Here is a 20851-nt window from a genome sequence, read left to right on the forward strand (position 1 = left end):
TGCAGATAGCCCGCACTGGTTGGTCAGGCCAATTGAGGTAGTATGTATATGAATGTATGTAAAGGGACTATGCATACATAATAAACAGAGAGTAGCAGCAGCGTAAAATACTGGTTGGGGGGGGTCATCTTATGTGTAAATAATATCTCCATATTATGCTGTTTACCGAAAAAAGGAACTACAAATCCCAAGGTGCAAAGCAGTAAATTTTCAACCCTCCGCTAATCTTATCATCGCTGGTTTTTGAGTTCCAGGATCAGAGCCGAGTGACTATCACACAGAGTCATATGTGCATATAGCTATCAGTACGGTAGAGTCCTGTACATGACATCGGCGAGGCGCTAAACATTCGGGTGAACCGGGAACACAACAAAAATAAACATGGATTTAAATGCTATAATAGAAAACATGGAAACGAGCGATCAAGACGCCGCATTGATGGCACTGCAGACCTACAATAAAAAGGTACATTGTTGTCGTTATCAAGTACAGTATAAAAAATGTTTTCTTCTAAGTTGAATTCCTATGCAATTTGACAGTAATAAGATTGAACATCTCTTTGACGATAATGTAACGTCATGACACTTTGATGATCAATTGCAACAGAAACATGCGAACATATTGTTCAACCTCGTAGACGTCCTGAGCTCTTATAATAAGTGTTATTATAGGGAGCGACACATAAACGCACACGCACTTACATAGGGTAGGTACTACAGTGTGACAGTCAACTACCTGTCCGTTGAGCACCAGCAGCCATAACAGATCAGTAACTGTTTCGAGTCTTCTGTTCTGTTGTAGGCCTATTCATAAATATGGCAACATGTCATTGTAGCATTTTGTGCAAATCATGCTTTTGTCATGGATGGGAAGGCTACAGTAGCTTTCTCTCTCTCGATATCATTACAGGCACTGATTTGTAGGATATCTGTATGATATCATAGCAGGAGAAAGCCAAGGGAAGCCTAGCAATATGCAGACACACTTTGAGTATATATCCCTGAGGCTGAGCCAGTCAGCCTTCCTAACCCTCAGACTACCACCCATAAGTATCATTTAATGGGATCTCTATGCTACCACCCTGCTGTCTGCTCAGTCTACTCTGTGGAGGCCATTGCCTGGGCAACCGACCTCATACCCTGTAACCCTCTTTAGTCAACAATCCCCACTGTGTGTGTGTGTGTGTGTGTGTGATATTACTGTATTATTCCCATCGTATTCCGCTGTATTATTATTTATAGTAGGTATTCAGCCTACATACGTCTGTGGACAAACACATTAGCCCCAGTTCTGACATCCTTATGTTATGATGTCTGACTGGAAATGGTTGATCAGTATAATGTTAGGGCCATATCTCAGTAGTGGACGAGTATCCTGTTCCTGCACACACAAAGTGCCTTTCACAACATACACTTCTCTGCATAGACGTATGCCATGTGACCATTACTAACATGTGACTTTGAAACAGGCATAATCGAGTCCAAATGGATTGAAGGCAAAGCAGAAACAATTCAGCTTTACAAATTCATCTCAATGAGTCAATACTTATTGAGTCATAGTTTAGAGTGATGCTTGTGTGATTTGTCTTTCCTTAGACAGAGTTACCTCACAGAGACTACCCACCGAGCATCAGTAGTCAGCCCTACCTATACTTCTGTGGGTTCGTATCTATTGGCATAACAGGATTAAGTCTTTTGAGAAACGCAAATAGATTCCTGAAGCTTTGAGGCCCTTCAAATCCTGTCCATCTAAATGGTTCTCATTTGATCCTGTAGCTTTAGCCTGGCCCCCAGAATGCTTCTGCTCTCTTTCCAACTCCAAATGGTATTGTCATGGCAACCATTGTTTGGTGTGCCAATGAGTGACAAGGAGTTGGCAAGATAGCACAAACAGATCTGGTACCAGGCTTACTGTAGAATAACAAAGGGTTGGTCTGGTACCAGGCTTACTGTGGAATAACAAAGGGTTGGTCTGGTAACAGGCTTATTATAGAATAACAAAGGGTTGGTCTGGTAACAGGCTTACTGTAGAATAACAAAGGGTTGGTCTGGTAACAGGCTTACTGTGGAATAACAAAGGGTTGGTCTGGTAACAGGCTTACTGGTAACAGGATTACTGTAGCATGACAAAGGGTTGGTCTGGTAACAGGCTTACTGTGGAATAACAAGGGGTTGGTCTGGTAACAGGCTTCTGGTAACTGGATTACTGTAGCATGACAAAGGGTTGGTCTGGTAACAGGCTTACTGTAGAATAACAAGGGGTTGGTCTGGTAACAGGCGTACTGTAGAATAACAAAGGGTTGGTCTGGTAACAGGCTTACTGTAGCATGACAAAGGGTTGGTCTGGTAACAGACTTACTGTAGCATAACACAGGGTTGGTCTGGTAACAGGCTTACTGTAGCATAACAAAGGGTTGGTCTGGTTATTAGGCGTACTGTAGAATAACAAAGGGTTGGTCGAGTAACAGGCTTACTGTGGCATAACAAAGGGTTGGTCTAGTAACAGGCTTGCTGTAGCATGACAAAGGGTTGTTCTGGTAACAGACTTACTGTAGCATAACAAAGGGTTGATCTGGTAACAGACTTACTGTAGCATATCAAAGGGTTGGTCTAGTTCTTAGGCGTACTGTAGAATAACAAAGGATTGGTCGAGTAACAGGCTTACTGTAGCATGACAAAGGGTTGTTCTGGTAACAGACTTACTGTAGCATAACAAAGCGTTGTTTGGTAACAGGCGTACTGTAGCATAACAAATGGTTGGTCTGGTAACAGGCGTACTGTAGCATACAAAGGGTTGGTCTGGTAACAGGCTTACTGTAGCATAACAAAGGGTTGGTCTGGTAACAGGCTTACTGTAGCATAACAAAGGGTTGGTCTGGTAACAGACTTACTGTAGAATAACAAAGGGTTGGTCTGGTAACATGCTTACTGTAGCATAACAAAGGGTTGGTCTGGTAACAGGCTTACTGTAGCATAACAAAGGGTTGGTCTGGTAACAAGCTTACTGTAGTATAACAAAGGGTTGGTCTGGTAACAGGCGTACTGTAGCATGACAAAGGGTTGGTCTGGTAACAGGCTTACTGTAGCATACAAAGGGTTGGTCTGGTAACAAGCTTACTGTAGCATAACAAAGGGTTGTTCTGGTAACAGACTTACTGTAGCATAACAAAGGGTTGTTTGGTAACAGGCGTACTGTAGCATAACAAATGGTTGGTCTGGTAACAGGCGTACTGTAGCATACAAAGGGTTGGTCTGGTAACAGGCTTACTGTAGCATAACAAAGGGTTGGTCTGGTAACAGGCTTACTGTAGCATAACAAAGGGTTGGTCTGGTAACAGACTTACTGTAGAATAACAAAGGGTTGGTCTGGTAACATGCTTACTGTAGCATAACAAAGGGTTGGTCTGGTAACAGGCTTACTGTAGCATAACAAAGGGTTGGTCTGGTAACAAGCTTACTGTAGTATAACAAAGGGTTGGTCTGGTAACAGGCGTACTGTAGCATGACAAAGGGTTGGTCTGGTAACAGGCTTACTGTAGCATACAAAGGGTTGGTCTGGTAACAAGCTTACTGTAGCATAACAAAGGGTTTGTCTGGTAACAGGCTTACTGTAGCATAACAAAGGGTTGGTCTGGTAACAGGCGTACTGTAGCATACAAAGGGTTGGTCTGGTAACAGGATTACTGTAGCATAACAAAGGGTTGGTCTGGTAACAGGCTTACTGTAGCATAACAAAGGGTTGGTCTGGTAACAGGCTTACTGTAGCATAACAAAGGGTTGGTCTGGTAACAGGCTTACTGTAGCATAACAAAGGGTTGGTCTGGTAACAGACTTACTGTAGCATAACAAAGGGTTGGTCTGGTTATTAGGCGTACTGTAGAATATCAAAGGGTTGGTCTGGTAACAGACTTACTGTAGCATAACAAAGGGTTGGTCTGGTAACAGGCTTACTGTAGCATAACAAAGGGTTGGTCTGGTAACAGGCTTACTGTAGCATAACAAAGGGTTGGTCTGGTAACAGACTTACTGTAGCATAACAAAGGGTTGGTCTGGTAACAGGCTTACTGTACCAAATGTGTTATAATATTTTCTCTTTACTTTCTTGCCTCCTCCTAGATGACCCGGTGCTTCACATTTACCACAGATGAAGAGGAGCAGAGAGAGGTACGGATTTTATTTTTTCAATGGATGTGTCATAAACGGCACCCTATTCCCTATGTAGTGCACTTCTTTTGACCGGAGCCCTATGGTGCCTAGTCAAAAGTAGTGCACTATCTAGGGAATAGGCTACATCTGAAAAGGCACCCTATCTCCCTTGTACTGTCGTTGGTCAGTGAGGCATTGGAATGATCAGCTTTTTAACTATACTGTTTGCTTGTAATCTGGATTATGTAGAATCACAGTAGGATACAGTACTCTCATTGGTCAGTGAGGCATTGGAATTATCAGTTTTTTAACTATACTGTTTGCTTGTAATCTGGATTATGTAGAATTGCAGTGGGATACAGCCCAAACACCAACATTGATAGTTGGTATCTACCATACTGTATAGAGTATAGTATAACCCATGCTGGTCAGTCTCACCAAATCCCCTCTGCACTAACTCTCCTTTTCATCTTTCATCTCTTTCTTCTTGCGTGCCTGTACACTAGGATGGGAAGTTACAAGAGGTATACGTGTGTAATGGTAGTGTTTCAGTATATTTGAACCCAAAGTTTATCTCTACAACAAATTCAATTCTTAATGATGTATTTAGACATTTGGCATAATGTAAGTAATTAATAATTGTTGTTACATTATATCAAGAAATACACTTTGGGTTCGTAGAAGTAGACATATAACATTCTTTTCATGAGAGACAACCTGCAGCAAGTGACCAAGACTTTGTCTTTACATCTACAGGGGTATCAGACCCTCTTCCTGGATGTTTTTACAGCTAGTTGATGATGGCTCACCCATGTTCTGCTGCACTTCTGCCACTATTGACAGCATGTTGTCTGATATCCATCACAATTAGGCTTATCAGTCTTATCACTGACGTGTTGAAATTTACTTAGGCCCATTGCTCCTCGCGGTGTGTTGAAATATAGCCCATACTTATTTGAGAGTCCATATCATTTGGTCATCCTTGGAGATGCTGTCCATAGCTGTATGTAATGTTATAGTTCCTCTCCACAAATGTTATTGCCACATACTTACTTAGGGCTTACTACTGCTGGAGTATAGGCCGTCATCAACAGCAGCTTTCCAGCATATCCGGGACTGGACGATTTGTTCAAGTTTTCTCAATGCCATGGTCAAGTTTTCTCAATGCCATGGTCAAGTTATCTCAATGCCATGGTCAAGTTTTCTCAATGCCATGGTCAAGTTTTCTCAATGCCATGGTCAAGTTATCTCAATGCCATGGTCAAGTTATCTCAATGCCATGGTCAAGTTTTCTCAATGCCATGGTCAAGTTTTCTCAATGCCACGGTCAAGTTAAATGTCGGATGCGGTTAGTCCACTGTTGACACAGCACCCTATCTGAAAGAAGGCATTATGAGAGAACTTAGCAGATACCGGGATGTATCCCAAATGGCCCCCTATTCCCTATGTAGTGCACTACTTTTGATCAGGGTCCATTATGCTCCAGTCTAAAGCAGTGCACTATATAGGAAATAGGGGGCCATTTAGGACACAACCACTATTCCGTGGTGAATTTATTTAGGTTTGGAGCTACCTGGAGAAGTCTTGACTGACAGGAAGTGTGCATTCATGTACTGTGTTTTGGAGAAATAGGGATCTGTGACTTGTATCTGTGACTTGTATCTGTGACTTGCTTCAGCCTAATTGGTTACAAGCAGTTACAAGCTATTATGTAATTCTTATCTGATGTCCTACATTTGCTGTGTCCTATCCCTCAAAGCTATTTATTTCGGTAGCCACATGCTATCTCTGGAGACCTCACACAACGCAAGCTATTTAGGCAATTCATTGATGAGGGCATTGTCGATTCTCATTATCATCATTTCCCCTAGAGCAAAGCACAGGCAAGCTGAGTGAGCAGCAACCATCAATCATTCTCAACATTCAACAACTGACTCATCCTGACTCTGTCTCCCAAAGGGGAGGGAAAGACATTATGCTGTGAGCCCTACATTTGATGGGTTCAAATGGTACCCTATTCCCTATATAGTGCACTACTTTTGACAAGAGCCCTGGTCAAAAGTAGTGCACACCAGAGAGAATAGTGTACCATTTGGGAGGCATTCTAAATGGCCCAGACTCCTGACTTAGGCAGCTATAATTCTGTTTCTGAAGCTTACTGCCTCAGGACATTCAGGGCCCACTGGGTGCACTGTGTTATATCGGGATAGGAAAACATCTGACGTGCACAGACTCATGATCCTGAACTTTACTTGGTTATGGATGGGTTATGGCGTGTCTTTCTGACGATGACATAGCGATGCTAGACTGTAGACTACCTTCATAATGACAAATCGATGCTGGACTGTAGTCTACCTTCATAATGACAAAGCGATGCTGGACTGTAGACTACCTTCATAATGACAAAGCGATGCTGGACTGTAGTCTACCTTCATAATGACAAAGCGATGCTGGACTGTAGTCTACCTTCATAATGACAAAGCGATGCTGGACTGTAGTCTACCTTCATAATGACAAAGCAATGCTGGACTGTAGTCTACCTTCATAATGACAAAGCGATGCTGGACTGTAGTCTACCTTCATAATGACAAAGCGATGCTGGACTGTAGACTACCTTCATAATGACAAAGCAATGCTGGACTGTAGTCTACCTTCATAATAACAAAGCGATGCTGGACTGTAGTCTACCTTCATAATGACAAAGCGATGCTGGACTGTAGACTACCTTCATAATGACAAAGCGATACTGGACTGTAGTCTACCTTCATAATGACAAAGCGATGCTGGACTGTAGTCTACCTTCATAATGACAAAGCAATGCTGGACTGTAGTCTTCCTTCATAATGACAAAGCGATGCTGGACTGTAGACTACCTTCATAATGACAAAGCGATGCTGGACTGTAGTCTACCTTCATAATGACAAAGCGATGCTGGACTGTAGTCTACCTTTATAATGACAAAGCGATGCTGGACTGTAGTCTTCCTTCATAATGACAAATCGATGCTGGACTGTAGTCTACCTTCATAATGACAAATCGATGCTGGACTGTAGACTACCTTCATAATGACAAAGCGATGCTGGACTGTAGTCTACTTTCATAATGACAAAGCGATGCTGGACTGTAGTCTACCTTCATAATGATAAAGCAATGCTGGACTGTAGTCTACTTTCATAATGACAAATCGATGCTGGACTGTAGTCTACCTTCATAATGACAAAGCGATGCTGGACTGTAGTCTACTTTCATAATGACAAAGCGATGCTGGACTGTAGTCTACCTTCATAATGACAAAGCGATGCTGGACTGTAGTCTACTTTCATAATGACAAAGCAATGCTGGACTGTAGTCTACCTTCATAATGACAATTCGATGCTGGACTGTAGTCTACTTTCATAATGACAAAGCGATGCTGGACTGTAGTCTACTTTCATAATGACAAAGCGATGCTGGACTGTAGTCTACCTTCATAATGACAAAGCGATGCTGGACTGTAGTCTACTTTCATAATGACAAAGCGATGCTGGACTGTAGTCTATTTTCAACACTTAATTTGATTTAGATTGATTCAAATTCACAATGATGGCATTCAAATATACTGGCTATTGATTACTTGGCCTTTGTACTTTATTTATGTGCATTGGAAGCATCTGAGACCCCAGTGAATAATAAGTCCAAGCTCGTCCCAGTGTGGCAGCTTTTGTGTAGACAGCTGCCAATCACTATCACGGCCCACAGACATGCAGAGATTTGATCTAGACTGTTTCCCGTCATCATATCAGTCAAACGAGACAGTTCTTTGTCAGAGGCATCGTGTGTATTATTAATTAAAAGGCTTTTTATAGGGTGTTACTGTGATATCTCTAGAAAGGAAGAGAGAGTGTCTGATAATTAAATGATTGTTGTTACTCACAGATCACAGGGTAGCTTAGTGGCTTTGATTCTGACTTGGTCTATTTTACACAGTTTTAAGCCCAAACAGAGGACTTTCTGGAACTTAAAACCTATACCTTATGCAGAACTAGTGGAAGAACCTCCTAAACACCTATTCCCCATTGATGTTGAATCTCATGAAAATAAGCAATTTTCCCATCCCATCCTCTCTTCTGGAGATGGGGAAAGGCCTGTTTGGGACTGTACTGACATGCATGTACTTTAGTTACACAGACAAGCACCCCATTGGTATAGAAACGTTTGGAGGTGTCGTCATACTTGCATACTGAGTAGCTAGGTCTAGTGACGCTATCTCTTTGGTCCACCTGTGTCCTCAGAGGTTAGGAGAGCTAGTGCTGGGCTTCCTGGAGCGAGACCTCCAACCGTCCTGCCAGCTTGCCTGTCTGGAGACCATCCGCATCCTGTCACGTGACAAGAACAACGTGGCGCCCTTCATCACGCACACCGCCATGCAGACCCTCAGCCGGCACGCTGGCATCGCGATCTCCCACGGCAACGTGGACTGCGAGGGCAGCGTGGTCCTCGTCCCTTTCGCTGAGAACCCGGACCTGGAGGTTATCGTAGAGGCGCTGAAGAGCATCTGCAACATCTGCTTGCACAACAAGGTGGATAAAAAAAACAAAAAAACAGGGTGATGTGATGATATAGGCTTAACCACACTGGAGAATACCGGTCGGTGCTGTGCAAAAATAATATTTAGATAAAGAAGTAACAGGTCTGAATATAGAGAATGCTGTGTATAACTACTCCCCAGAGCTTTTTATTCCTGCACCATAATGATATAGGCTGTGTTCCAAATGGCACCCTGTTCCCTTTAAAGTGCACTTATTTTGACCAGAGTCTAAAGGGCTTTGGTCAAAAGTAGTGCACTATATAGGGAATAGGGGGTTATTTGCGACACAACCTATATGCGGCCAGATTCAAAAGTAGTGCACTGTAATATGAATAGAGTGTGATTTAGGATGCATTCCTAATGATTTCTCTCTTTCTTTAACCAAGGTGGCTGTGCAGGTGGGCCAGGACTTGCAGCTGATTGTTGGTATCGCGGAGCGTCTCAAGCAGTGTGGCGAGGACCAGTGGAACCACTACGTAAGGTTCTTCGACCTGCGCCTCATGTTCCTTCTCACCGCTCAGCGCGTGGCGATGCGAACCCAGCTGTTGAGGGAGTTGCGGGGGGTCAGTCTGCTGTCCAACCACCTGGATGCTACATTGGGGCTGTATTGGCCTGATACCTTCGAGGTGGGGCGGGCCGGGGTGGAGGTCGATCCGGACTCTGAGGAACCGGCCGAACTGCCCCCTCTTAGCCGGGAGAAGATCGAGAGAGCCATGGAGATCCTCAAGATCCTCTTCAATATCACCTACGACGCCAACCGCCGTGAGGTGGACGAGGTGAGCACTGAAGAGAGGATCCGCCATCAGGGTTTGGGTCAATTTCATCATTGCAGGAGGTAAACTGAATTGAAATGGAATTGGCTCTAACCTTGTCCTCCATAGCATATTACTGTGTATTGTAAACCTTGCATAGTGTTGTTTTCATACATCAATATAATGATAATGAATCACAGTTCCTCTGCTGAACCTATAGGAGGAGGCAGCGGCGTTCAGACACCTGGGAGCCATCCTCAGACACTGTCTGATGAGCAGCACTGACGCACAGGACGACACAGAGGAGTTTCACAGGTAACAGGTCTTATTATCTTAGTAAAGGCGTTCTGAACCTAAACCAGGGGTGTCAAACTCACTTCCTGGAGGGCTGTCTCTTCCTGGAGGGCTGGCCATGTCTCTGCTGGTTTTGTTATTTCCTTTCAATTTGTGTCCAATTAACACCTAGACAGCCAGGTGACCACCAGGTTGACCTTAATTGTTCAATCAAGTAAGGGAGCAGCGAATCCCCGATGACACTTTGCCCTCCAGGAATTGAGTTTGATCTGAGCTAAACTGTGTCTTGTGAAAACCCTTTGTGTTTCCCCTGGGCTGCATTCCTGTGATAACCCTTTGTGTTTCCCCTGGGCTGCATTCCTGTGATAACCCTTTGTGTTTCTCCTGGGCTGCATTCCTGTGATAACCCTTCGTGTTTCTCCTGGACTGCAGTCATTCACTGAACCTACTGGGGAACCTCCCTCTGTCCTGTCTGGATGTGCTGCTGATGCCCAAGGTTCAGCAGGGCTCAATAGAATACATGGGGGTCAACATGGATGCCGTCAACATGCTCCTGGAGTACATGGAGAAGAGGCTAGACAGGGTGAGCTGGATTTTAACCCTCAACAACAGGTTGAGATGCTGTTAGAAATGCTCAGTGGAGATTTCAATCTTGTTCTGATGGCATCTTTGCCTCGAGGGCAGAACTAATGCGATTGGTCAGATGAAAGCTCAACGGTCAGTGGGCGTAGTTTACGGTGCTCTAAAATGGAATGAAGGAAAACTCTAATCAGCATTACATAGACAATGTGTTTTCATAAAGGTGCCATAAACAGTTGCATACACACATTGTTTGGACGTGCATTAGTGTGTATCAGTTTATTGCCATCTCTTGGATCTCTTGTATAGTCTTTGCTCTTGGAGCTGCTCTCTGTGTGCCGTCCACCGAGGTGTTTACAGGTGATATAATAATGTCCCTGCAGAGGGTGTCTGGCTGTGTGGTTGGGATATGATTACCTCTCCAAATGGGATGTTGTTCTTGAAGGTTGTTACGAGGGTGTTCCGGAAGGCACACCAGTGTCTTTGGGGATATGGGTAAACAACCAGGACACAGCTGGAAGGCCTCAGTAATGAAACAGTCTAGTCTCATCCATAAGAGACATGTCAATAATTCATCTCAGCATGCAGAACCAAATCTTGTGAGAGACTTTGATGATATCTTTCAAATAACATCCACCGTATCGGTCGGTGTGGGTCTAGCTGCTAGCTGAAGAGGTTGTTGTATTATCTGTCTAATAACAGTTATGTGTGTGGGTCTCCAGGGCAAGAAACTGAAGGAGACCATGCTCCCCTCTCTTAACCTGCTGACTGAGAGCGCCCGCATCCACAGGGAAACCAGAAAGTTCCTCAGGATGAAGGTAGGTGATTGGACGTTTCATCTCCTCATTCATCCAATTGCACGTCAATTACTGAATGTCCCATTGAGTTGGTTCTTCGTGTGTGTGGTGTGTGTGTGTGTGTGTAGGTACTCCCTCCTCTGCGGGACGTGAAGAATCTACCAGAAGTGGGGAACGCCCTTCGCAACAAGCTTGTTCGCCTGATGACCAACATTGACACTGATGTCAAGAACTGTGCAGCAGAGTTCCTATTCGTCCTGTGCAAAGAAAGTGGTGAGTGGTGGTGTTTTTCTCTGCTTTCTAATTTTCTACAATTCATAAAGCCCTGACGTGTGTACCCTCTATTGCTATGTTGTTCACTGTTGTCCATCATAGTAGGAACCTTGATTTCTGGCTTTCTCAATAGCCGAGTGATGAACCACATTTGGAAGTATGGTAACATGAGACTACCATAATAAGGAAACTGTAGGATTTGTAATATAATTATTGTCCCCCATCCACACCCCCTTTCCATCCCGTGCAGTGTCCAGGTTCATTAAGTACACAGGCTATGGCAATGCAGCGGGTCTCCTGGCCGCCCGGGGGCTTCTGCGAGGGGGGGGCAACCCAGGCGTCTACTCTGAGGACGAGGACAGTGACACAGAAGAGTACCGTGAGGCCAAATCTCAGTGAGTTGAATTTAACTTTATTAATAATGGACAAATCTCAGTGATTTGAATTTAACTTTATTAATAATGGACAAATCTCAGTGAGTTGAATTGAAGTTTATTAATAATGGAGCCCTGCTCTGTTCTCTGTCCTTGGAGGAAACAGACACAGCTTTCGCTCTTGAAATTAATACATACATGCCTTATTTAGAAGAGTTAAAAATCATTGACATTTAGGTTCGGCCATCTTGGCCTTATTCAGAATGAGTAGCATTGTGTTCTCTGTCCTGGCCAGAATTAACCCTGTGACAGGCAGAGTGGAGGATGAGCAGCCCAACCCCATGGAGGGAATGACAGAGGAACAGAAGGAGCTGGAGGCCATGAAGCTGGTCAACATGTTTGATAAGCTCTCCAGGTAAAGATGCATTTTCAAAGTAGCCTAATCGCTGATCTGAAATGGTTGGATAGGTGAAACCCAGGACTCCGCTAGATATCCTACAGCAACCCAGTCGTGTGAGATCAGGGATTACTCTAAAGAACAACGTAAGGAAGGATGCATTTATTGGAACAGGGCCACAGACACAGATAGCTCACTGCAGCAGTGCCACAGTCTCCCAGCAGGTGTCCTCATCGCTTCCCTTCCCACTGTGGTTCATGCATCATTAATGAGCTGAGGCAGGAGCTGTTACCAACAGCTAACAGAGTATATATATAGACATTTAAAAAAAGAAAATGATGCAGACAATTACATTGATGGAAGCTACAATCTATCTGCAATATTAAAGTTGATCTACCCTCTAAAAAAAACAGCTAACAGAGTATTCATGTACGATTGTGCAACATAGTGTCATAAAACTGGTTAGCAGACTATAATCTGGAAATGGACTGTAGACATGTGGAAATGGACTGTTGAAATGTGGAAAATGATTTTGGAAATGTGGAAATAGATTGTCTACCTGTTGCTTAATCCACTACCTCCTTTCCTAACAGTAGTGATGTTCAATACAATGTAAACATGTAATATTATCAATAATACACGGTAATGATCACAGCACTGCAGCCATATGTATTGGAATAATGAATCATCATAAATGTCTTTTGAATTGAGACTTTTCTATCTTTCAGGTCCAATATTATCCAGCCAATGATGCTGGGGAGTGATGGTTCGATGACACAGATGAATTCTGGCGACCTGCGACGAATGAGAGACCAGATACCACAGGGACAACAACTACACCTACAAACACAACTACGTCTAGAACCACAACAACAAGAAGAACAAGAAGAACATCAAAAACAACAACAAGATCAACAACAACAGCAAGGCTCAGGCAGCGAGGACGAGGACGAGGGTGAGGTAGAATGAATCAAATGGACTGTCACCTGTTGTCTGTCACAGGCTCTGAAGCTTATCGGTGCAGGCACAATCATCATCTGATGTAAGACAATGACTGTGTACTAAAATAGCTACAGTGTTTGAGTAGCATGTGAAATGTTAACTATCTTTCTTAAGCCTATAGTAATGTTCTGGGTTGTGATTAACTTCCATCAGTGTGTTTGGGTATGTTTTCTGCCTTTTGTAGGTGAAATACTTTACATATCGGGCTCCTTTCACATTAAATGTTGTTTCAAGACTTTAATCTTCTTTACATTCTCAAAAGACAGAATGGAACTACGTGATGAGTTTCCCTTTATTTGACCCAGTTTTTTTTTGCGTTCTTATACTGAGCAAATTATATTGAAATTATTTATAGAATTAAATTATGAATCAATTAATACTGTTTCAGTAGTTGCATTGTTCTAAACTAGTTATCAGAGAACCTCAAAATGAAGTATAATATCTGATTATATTCTGAGGTGTTTTTCATGTTATGTGATACCTGACGTTTTGGGGATGGGTGATCTTGATATGGTGTGCCACTATGCTATCTCAGTTATGTACACATTTCAGTTCAGAATGGGAATGAGAAAACAATCTGTTGATTTTAGGTGGTTTCATGTCAATTTAAAGGTTGGATGATATATATTTACCCTAATTTATATTGCATACCAAATCTAATGTGAGGTTCAGTAAAAATGTTTCAAAAACATTCTCTTGAATTGGCATCTTTTATAAATAAATATTCTTGGCATTTTATTTGCCTTTTACAGTAATTATCAGGTATCTACCAAGAAAGTCCATGGCAGAATGGTAATTAAACAGTAATAAAGATGAATTATGAATTAATATGTTATATTACAAAAAAGATTTGTTGCTGTAAACATTGTGCTATATTAGATTTAACCTCCACCTATAATTATTCATTGACCACTAATACAATAGAGAGGGAAATGGGGATTTCCATGGCTACAGGAAGAGAGCGCGTAAGGCACTTGGTTCAAGGCCTGGGTTGTGTTCATTAGGGCACACCCAACAGGAAACACTGTAAAAAATGTTTGCCATGGAACTTACAACTGAAGGATTCTTATTGGACAACTCCAGGTAGTCCCTCCCTGTTTCAGTCCATTTTCTTCCTTTTGGTGCCTAATGAACACGACCCAGGTCTTATCAAGCGTTCACTTTACTGGCCACTGACGCATAACAAACACCAGCCTCCCGGCTCAGAATTAGAGGTGTCATTTTAGGTGAACACAGGTATACTGCAGAGATGAGATGAGCTTCTTCTGTCTTCTGACATTATGTAAATAGCGGAAGAGGAGAATCAGACTACCATGTCAGGGCTGCACAACCTTCTTCCTGGAGTTCTACGTCATGTAGGTTTTCAGTCCCAACTCTAATTTCTCTTATTAGCTGTTCACCAAGACCTTAACTATCTGAATCATGTACGTTAGGTTAGGGTTGGATTGAAAACCTACAGAATGGTAGATCTCCAGGAAGAGTAGTGGGGGCAGCCCTGTCATATGGATACATAACCTGTCTCGTTGACAGTAAAAGCTGCCCTCTGGTGGCTGATGCAATGTACTGGAAAGTGTTTTCTGGGTGGATTCAAAGTTCTTTTCAGTAGCTTCAGGAATATCATTAAAAAAGTTAGGCAATGTTGTTTACATATTTTAAAAATCTAAACGTATACAACACATTTATGTCACAAAAACAATTTTTATAATCAAATCTATACTGAACAATAATATAAACGCAACATGCAACAATGTCAAAGTTTTTACTGAGTTACAGTTCATCTAAGGAAATAAGTCAATTGAAAAAAAAGTATTGGGCCCTAATCTATGGATTTTACATGACTGGGCAGGGGTGCAGCCATGGGTGGTCCTTGGAGGGCATAGGCCTACCCACTTGGCAGTCATGCCCACCCACTGGGGTGCCAGGCCCAGCCAATCAGAACTATTTTTCTCCTAGAAAAGGGCTTTATTACAGACAGAAATACTCCTCAGCAATAAAGGTTAAATGAAAAAAAAATGTGTTGTGGTTATTGTAAATGCACCATGAGACCTTTAGCTATCAGAATATAATAATAGCATTTATAATAGAATAGATACGATGTCCATTTTTGTGAGGAACAGAAATGTCTCTTCTGCCTACTGATCTACTAGAAAATATACACTACATGACCAAAAGTATGGAAGGCTTTCCACTAGAAGTTGGAACTTTGCTGTGGGGACTTGCATCCATTCAGCCACAAGTGCATTAGTGAGGTAGGGCACTGATATTGGGTGATTAGGCCTGGCTCGCAGTCGGCGTTCCAATTCATCTCAAAGGTGTTCAATGTGGTTGAGGTCAGGGCTCTGTACAGGTCAATCAAGTTCTTCCACACCAATCTCGACAAACCCTTTCTGTATGGACCTCGTTTTGTTCACGGGGCATTGCAATGCTGAAACAGGAAAGGGCCTTCCCCAAACTGTTGCCACAAAGTTGGAGGCACAAAATTGTCTAGAATGTCATTTTATGCTGTGGCGTTAAGATTTCCCTTCACTGGAACTAAGGGGCCTCCCCCGAACCATGCAAAACAACCCCAGACCATTATTCCTCCTCCACCAAACTTTACAGTTGGCACTATGCATTGGGGCAGGTAGCATTCTCCTGGCATCCGGCAAACCCATATTCGTCTGTCAGACTGCCAGATGGTGAAGCGTGATTCATCACTCCAGAGAATGCGTTTCCACTGCTCCAGAGTCCAATGGCGGCGAGCTTTACATCACTCCAGCCGACGCTTGGCATTGCACATAGTGATCATAGGCTTGTGTGCGGCTGCTCGTCCATGGAAACCCATTTCATGAAGCTCCTGAATAGCAGTTCTTGTGCTGAAGCTGCTTCCAGAGGCAGTTTGGAACTCGGTAGTGAGTGTTGCAACCGAGGACAGCCGATTTTTACGCGTTACACGCTATGCACTTCAGCACTCGGCGGTGCCGTTCTGTGAGCTTGTGTGGCCTACCACTTCGTGGCTGAGCCGTTGTCGCTCCTAGACGTTTCCACTTCACAATAACAGCCCTTACTTGACCAGGGCAGCTCTAGCAGGGCAGAAATTTGATGAACTGACTTGTTGGAAAGGTGACATCTTATGACGGTGCCATGTTGAAAGTCACTGAGCTCTTCAGTAAGGCCATTCTACTGCCAATGTTTGTCTATGGAGATTGCATGGCTGTGTGCTCAATTTTATACACTTGTCAGCAACAGGTGTGGCTGAAATAGTCAAATCCACTAATTTGAAGGGGTGTCAACATACTTTTGTATGTGCTTTACATGTGCATGTGTGTGATGGTTTAGATCAGAAGATGAGACAGTCGTAGTATTGGGACATTCATTTATTGGTACATTCATTAATATAATCATCCCTCATATAAAGGGTTTAGGAGACTTCAGGAGAAGCCATCTGGAGTAATTCATCGGTGAAGTGGATCGGGGGTCAGTCCGGACAGGTCCACTTAGGAGTGGTGCTTATAGTCCTCCAGGTGGGCCAGGACATAACCAGACGGACCCAGGATGGTGATGAAAAAGACTGTCAATGCAATGGCTTGCTCCTGGATGAAAACAACACCATTTACATCATTTTTAGGCCTACAATTATTTGATCTTGAAAATATTATCTTTCAATATTAAGTTTCAATAGAGATAAAAATGTATTCATCAATTCATCTGACTCTGGGTAAGTAGACAAATGATCTACATCTCGAAATCTCACAGTATCCCATAAAAAAAAATGTATACACCATAACAGAGTTGTTGTTTTTTTATGAATAATTTGAAGGATGTTAAAGGTATAGTTGACTTTTTTACACCTTATAGTCAGATGGCTAACATAACAGCTATGGGGTTGATGGGGGCAATTAGTCAAAGTTAAATGTTCATGGCCAAATCCCCCTCATGTTATTAGTGCCTATTTAAACACCTCTAAATCATGGATTACAGTTTCTCCTGGCCCGTGGACAGGGTAAGGAACCATCTGACTGACAATAAGGGGTAAAAAAGTGAACTTATGCCTTAAATTAATTTACAAATCAATCATTGCAAATAGGGCATTAATGGTCATGTTTTTTTGGTTTTGTGTCATTTGTTCTGTTTTATTACCATGACTGAAATAATGCTCCCATAATATACACAGTACCAGTCAAAAGTGTGGACACACCTACTCATTCTAGGGTTCTTCTTTATTTTTACTATTTTCTACATTGTAGAATAATAGTGAAGACATCAAAACTATTAAATAACACATATGGAATCATGTAGTAACTAAAAAAGTGTTAAACAAATCAACATATATTTGAGATATATCAACATATATTTGAGATATATCAACATATTTTTGAGATTACTACATGATTCCATATGTGTTATTTCATACTTTTGACTGGTACTGTATATATATATATATATATATTGCCAAGTATTACTTTTCCGTATGGGATGTTTCAATATTATGTTTCAATTGTATTTCAGTCATTTTTGTTGTGGTCCCACTTTACCAACCATAGCTAGCTAAAGTAGGACAGCATGGAGTAGCTAAAGTGGGACAGTCTTATAGGCTTTTCCAATGGAGGAAAGAGATCCAGTTTACATTTGGGACCCCCTGTACTGGTGCCCTGGTTCTTCTAGTACTCTATCCTGTTAATTTTTCATTGTAGTACTGTTATTAGTACTGTTATTAATACTGTTATTAGTACTGTTATTAGTACTATTATTACTACTGTTATTAGTGCTCTTATTAGTACTGTTATTAGTACTATTATCAGTACTTTTATTAGTACTGTTATTAAAACTGTTATTAATTCTCTTATTAGTACTATTATTAGTACTCTTATTAGTACTCCTGTTAGTACTCTTATTAATACTGTTATTAATACTGTTATTAGTACTCTTATTAGTACTCTTATTATTACAATTATCAGTACTCTTATTAGTACTCATATTAGTAATCTTATTTGAGTGAATTCAGAAAGAGATTTTAGATTGTTCTGTCTTCTGTAACCTCTTCAGACATCTATCCAACATATTAACCCAACACAGGATCCATTTCTGAAATCCTCAGATGTTTCCTAATCACATCAAATGGAATTGAATTGTCATTGGGGTACAGTTACATTTACATTTTTTACATTTTAGTCATTTAGCAGACGCTCTTATCCAGAGCGACTTACAGTAGTGAATGCATACATTTAATATATATATATTTTTTTGTACTGGCCCCCCCGTGGGAATCGAACCCACAACCCTGGCGTTGCAAACACCATGCTCTACCAATTGAGCCACAGTTAGTACTATAATGGTGTGCAGTTGATCTAACCTGCTGTCCCAGTCTACAAAATGCAAGCTGCAACTATGGTTTTGATTCAATGTACACACATGGGTGTGTCATGCCTCCTGTGAATATCCACATGTTTTTGTATGTGATCTTGAGGGTTTCAGAAAATGCATCATGTGTTGGGCTAATATGTTGGATAGATGTCTGAAGAGGTTACAGAAGACCTAAATGCAAAAAGTCTCCATACTTGTTCTGAATTCACCCTAGATGAGAATGTGGACTTTAAACAGTGGTGAGACATTTCTGTCAGTATCGTTCCCAACGTCCCAGCTGTAGATTTAAATCAAACTGGGCACAGTTTGACTATATTTGGCAAAGTCCTACAAGGTCACATTAATGGCACAATTTCAAGTAGGCTCCACGCACATGAACTAGACCACAAGGCAGGAAATGTGCGTAGCTTAGTTATCCGATGCCAAACACATAAAACAAATGTCAAACACACTTTAAAATAAAGGACTTGAATTATCCATGCATGCAACAGACTAGCCTACGTGAAGGAATTTACAGTGATAATGGCGTTATGCGCACTTCCCCTATAGACCAGCCTGGTGTTCACTAGATGGGATACAGCTTTTGTCAGATTTCCCTTTTCGTAGCAGGTTAGGAGAATTAGGTTAAGGTTAGGAAAGGGGTTAGGGGTAGGGTTAGCTACAATGCAAGAAAAATAAACGTTTGACCTTAATTTGACAAAAGCTGTATCTTTTCTAGCCATGGACCCTATAGCCTAACCGTGTGAGACGTCCTAAAACTGTAATAGTCAGTTATTAATATCACCATCTTTACATTAACCCCATATGACTTTGATATAGTCTTATAATGCAAAATCATGCTTCAAATAGACAGAAATCAAATGGATTTGTGAAGGACGAGCTTTTACGCGCACTGCGGGGAGCATTCTAGGATAGGGAAGGTGCTCAGCAACCTGCTGCATGTACTTACGCCCGCGGATATGTGGTGCTTCGCAGGCTTGTGTGACAGGGCGGCTTTGGAGACGATCTGCGACCTCACTGCGACCCTCAGCAAATTCACTGAACTCTTGATCCCAGACATGTTGCCTCTTTAGTGGCTGATTTCAATCCAATCGGCCTAATCGTGGTGAGACTTTAACTCTAGTGTGCCCAGGAAAAAGTCAACAATGTCCTTCAGAGGTAGCAGTTGTTTTTCGTTGTCTACCTGCCAAGTGTAATAAACGATTTAGCAAATAAAAGAGTCTACGTATCGAAGTACACTCCCGTTGAAACAGTCTTCTGGCATTCAATTGGTCAATTCAACTGCGTTGGAGGCACTGCTCCAGACAGAGGCTGATATCAACAGCTGTTCCAGTTGGTCGGCTGTCTGTCTGTCTGTCTGTCTTCATGTTACCCTGCAGAGTGAGTCAAATGAACAAAACCAACTGTAGCCTAAACGCGACCCTAATTAAAAAATGAAACTAATGTGTGCGTAGTTTTGAAATAAACGTGCATGGTGCGGGCTATATTCTGGTAAACTGTTTGAAAGTACATTTGTTTATGTGTATGAGTGTGTGGTGTCAATTCATTTGTTTATTGGGGGGGAGGATGTAGTCTGTAGAGCTGTCACCGCTGTGTGGCTCAGCCTGTTGTGTGGTGTGGTTTTCATATAAACCCTTGGGTTTCCAACCACACCTGCACATGTATTAGTTTTTATCTGTATTGTTGTTTATCACTTCTTTTCTTTGGTACAGATAAATTAAACCTTAATAGAACAGTAAACAAGTATATTTGTGTCATACCCGTGGTATATTGTCTGATATAGTAAACTTGTTCACAGACTATTGCACACATATGTCTGGTGGAGAGAGATTGCAGCTGTAGGACAGTAGCTGACTGTACTTAAACTGTTTTTCAAGATGTAGCACATTATAAACAGGGTGGTCTGAGCCTTGAATGCTGATTGGCTGACAGCCGTGGTATATCAGGGGTATGACAAAACATATTTTTAACCAGTTTATAATAGCAATAAGGCACCTCCGGGGTTTGTGATATATGGCCAATATACCACGGCTAAGAGCTGTATCCAGGCACTCCACGATGCGTCGTGCATAAGAACAGCACTTAGTCGTGGTATATTGGCCATATACCACATCCCCTCGTACCTTGTTGCTTAATTATACACAGGGTCGTTTGGGTCATGGATGCTGATTGGCTGAAAAAAGCATTTCAGCTGTGTGTATATCAGACAATATACCACGGGTATGACACAAATATACTTGTTTACTGTTCTATTAAGGTTTTAGGTTTAATTTATCTGTACCAAAGAAAATAAGTGATAAACAACAATACAGATAAAAACGAATAAAT

The 20851-nt window shown here is 42.0% G+C and overlaps 2 protein-coding genes across 3 annotated transcripts; one reads left to right on the top strand and one right to left on the bottom strand.

Moving 5' to 3' along the window:
• Positions 1-228: 228 nt before the first annotated feature.
• Positions 229-13871, top strand: ric8a (RIC8 guanine nucleotide exchange factor A). 2 transcript variants are annotated; one of them, XM_014125745.3, is made up of 12 exons: positions 229-465; positions 4116-4163; positions 4652-4669; positions 8417-8704; positions 9099-9488; positions 9685-9779; positions 10191-10341; positions 11060-11155; positions 11263-11407; positions 11658-11802; positions 12077-12196; positions 12907-13871. In XM_014125745.3, the coding sequence occupies exons 1-12, from the start codon at positions 382-384 to the stop codon at positions 13145-13147; spliced, it is 1821 nt and encodes a 606-aa protein (XP_013981220.1). In that variant the 5' UTR covers positions 229-381; the 3' UTR covers positions 13148-13871. The 2 variants fall into 2 exon arrangements, with proteins under 2 accessions (XP_013981220.1, XP_013981221.1); XM_014125746.3 differs by lacking the exon at positions 4652-4669.
• Positions 13872-16518: 2647 nt separating this feature from the next.
• On the bottom strand, positions 16519-19872 carry cox8b (cytochrome c oxidase subunit 8B). The gene is made up of 2 exons (XM_014125747.3): positions 19473-19872; positions 16519-16752 (listed from the first exon to the last, which is right to left on the bottom strand). Exons 1-2 carry the CDS (start codon positions 19581-19583, stop codon positions 16657-16659), a joined length of 207 nt encoding a protein of 68 aa, XP_013981222.1. The 5' UTR covers positions 19584-19872; the 3' UTR covers positions 16519-16656.
• Positions 19873-20851: the final 979 nt, after the last annotated feature.

This window comes from Salmo salar, chromosome 10, assembly GCF_965601325.2.
Source record: "Salmo salar chromosome 10, fSalSal1, whole genome shotgun sequence".
NCBI lineage: Eukaryota > Metazoa > Chordata > Actinopteri > Salmoniformes > Salmonidae > Salmo > Salmo salar.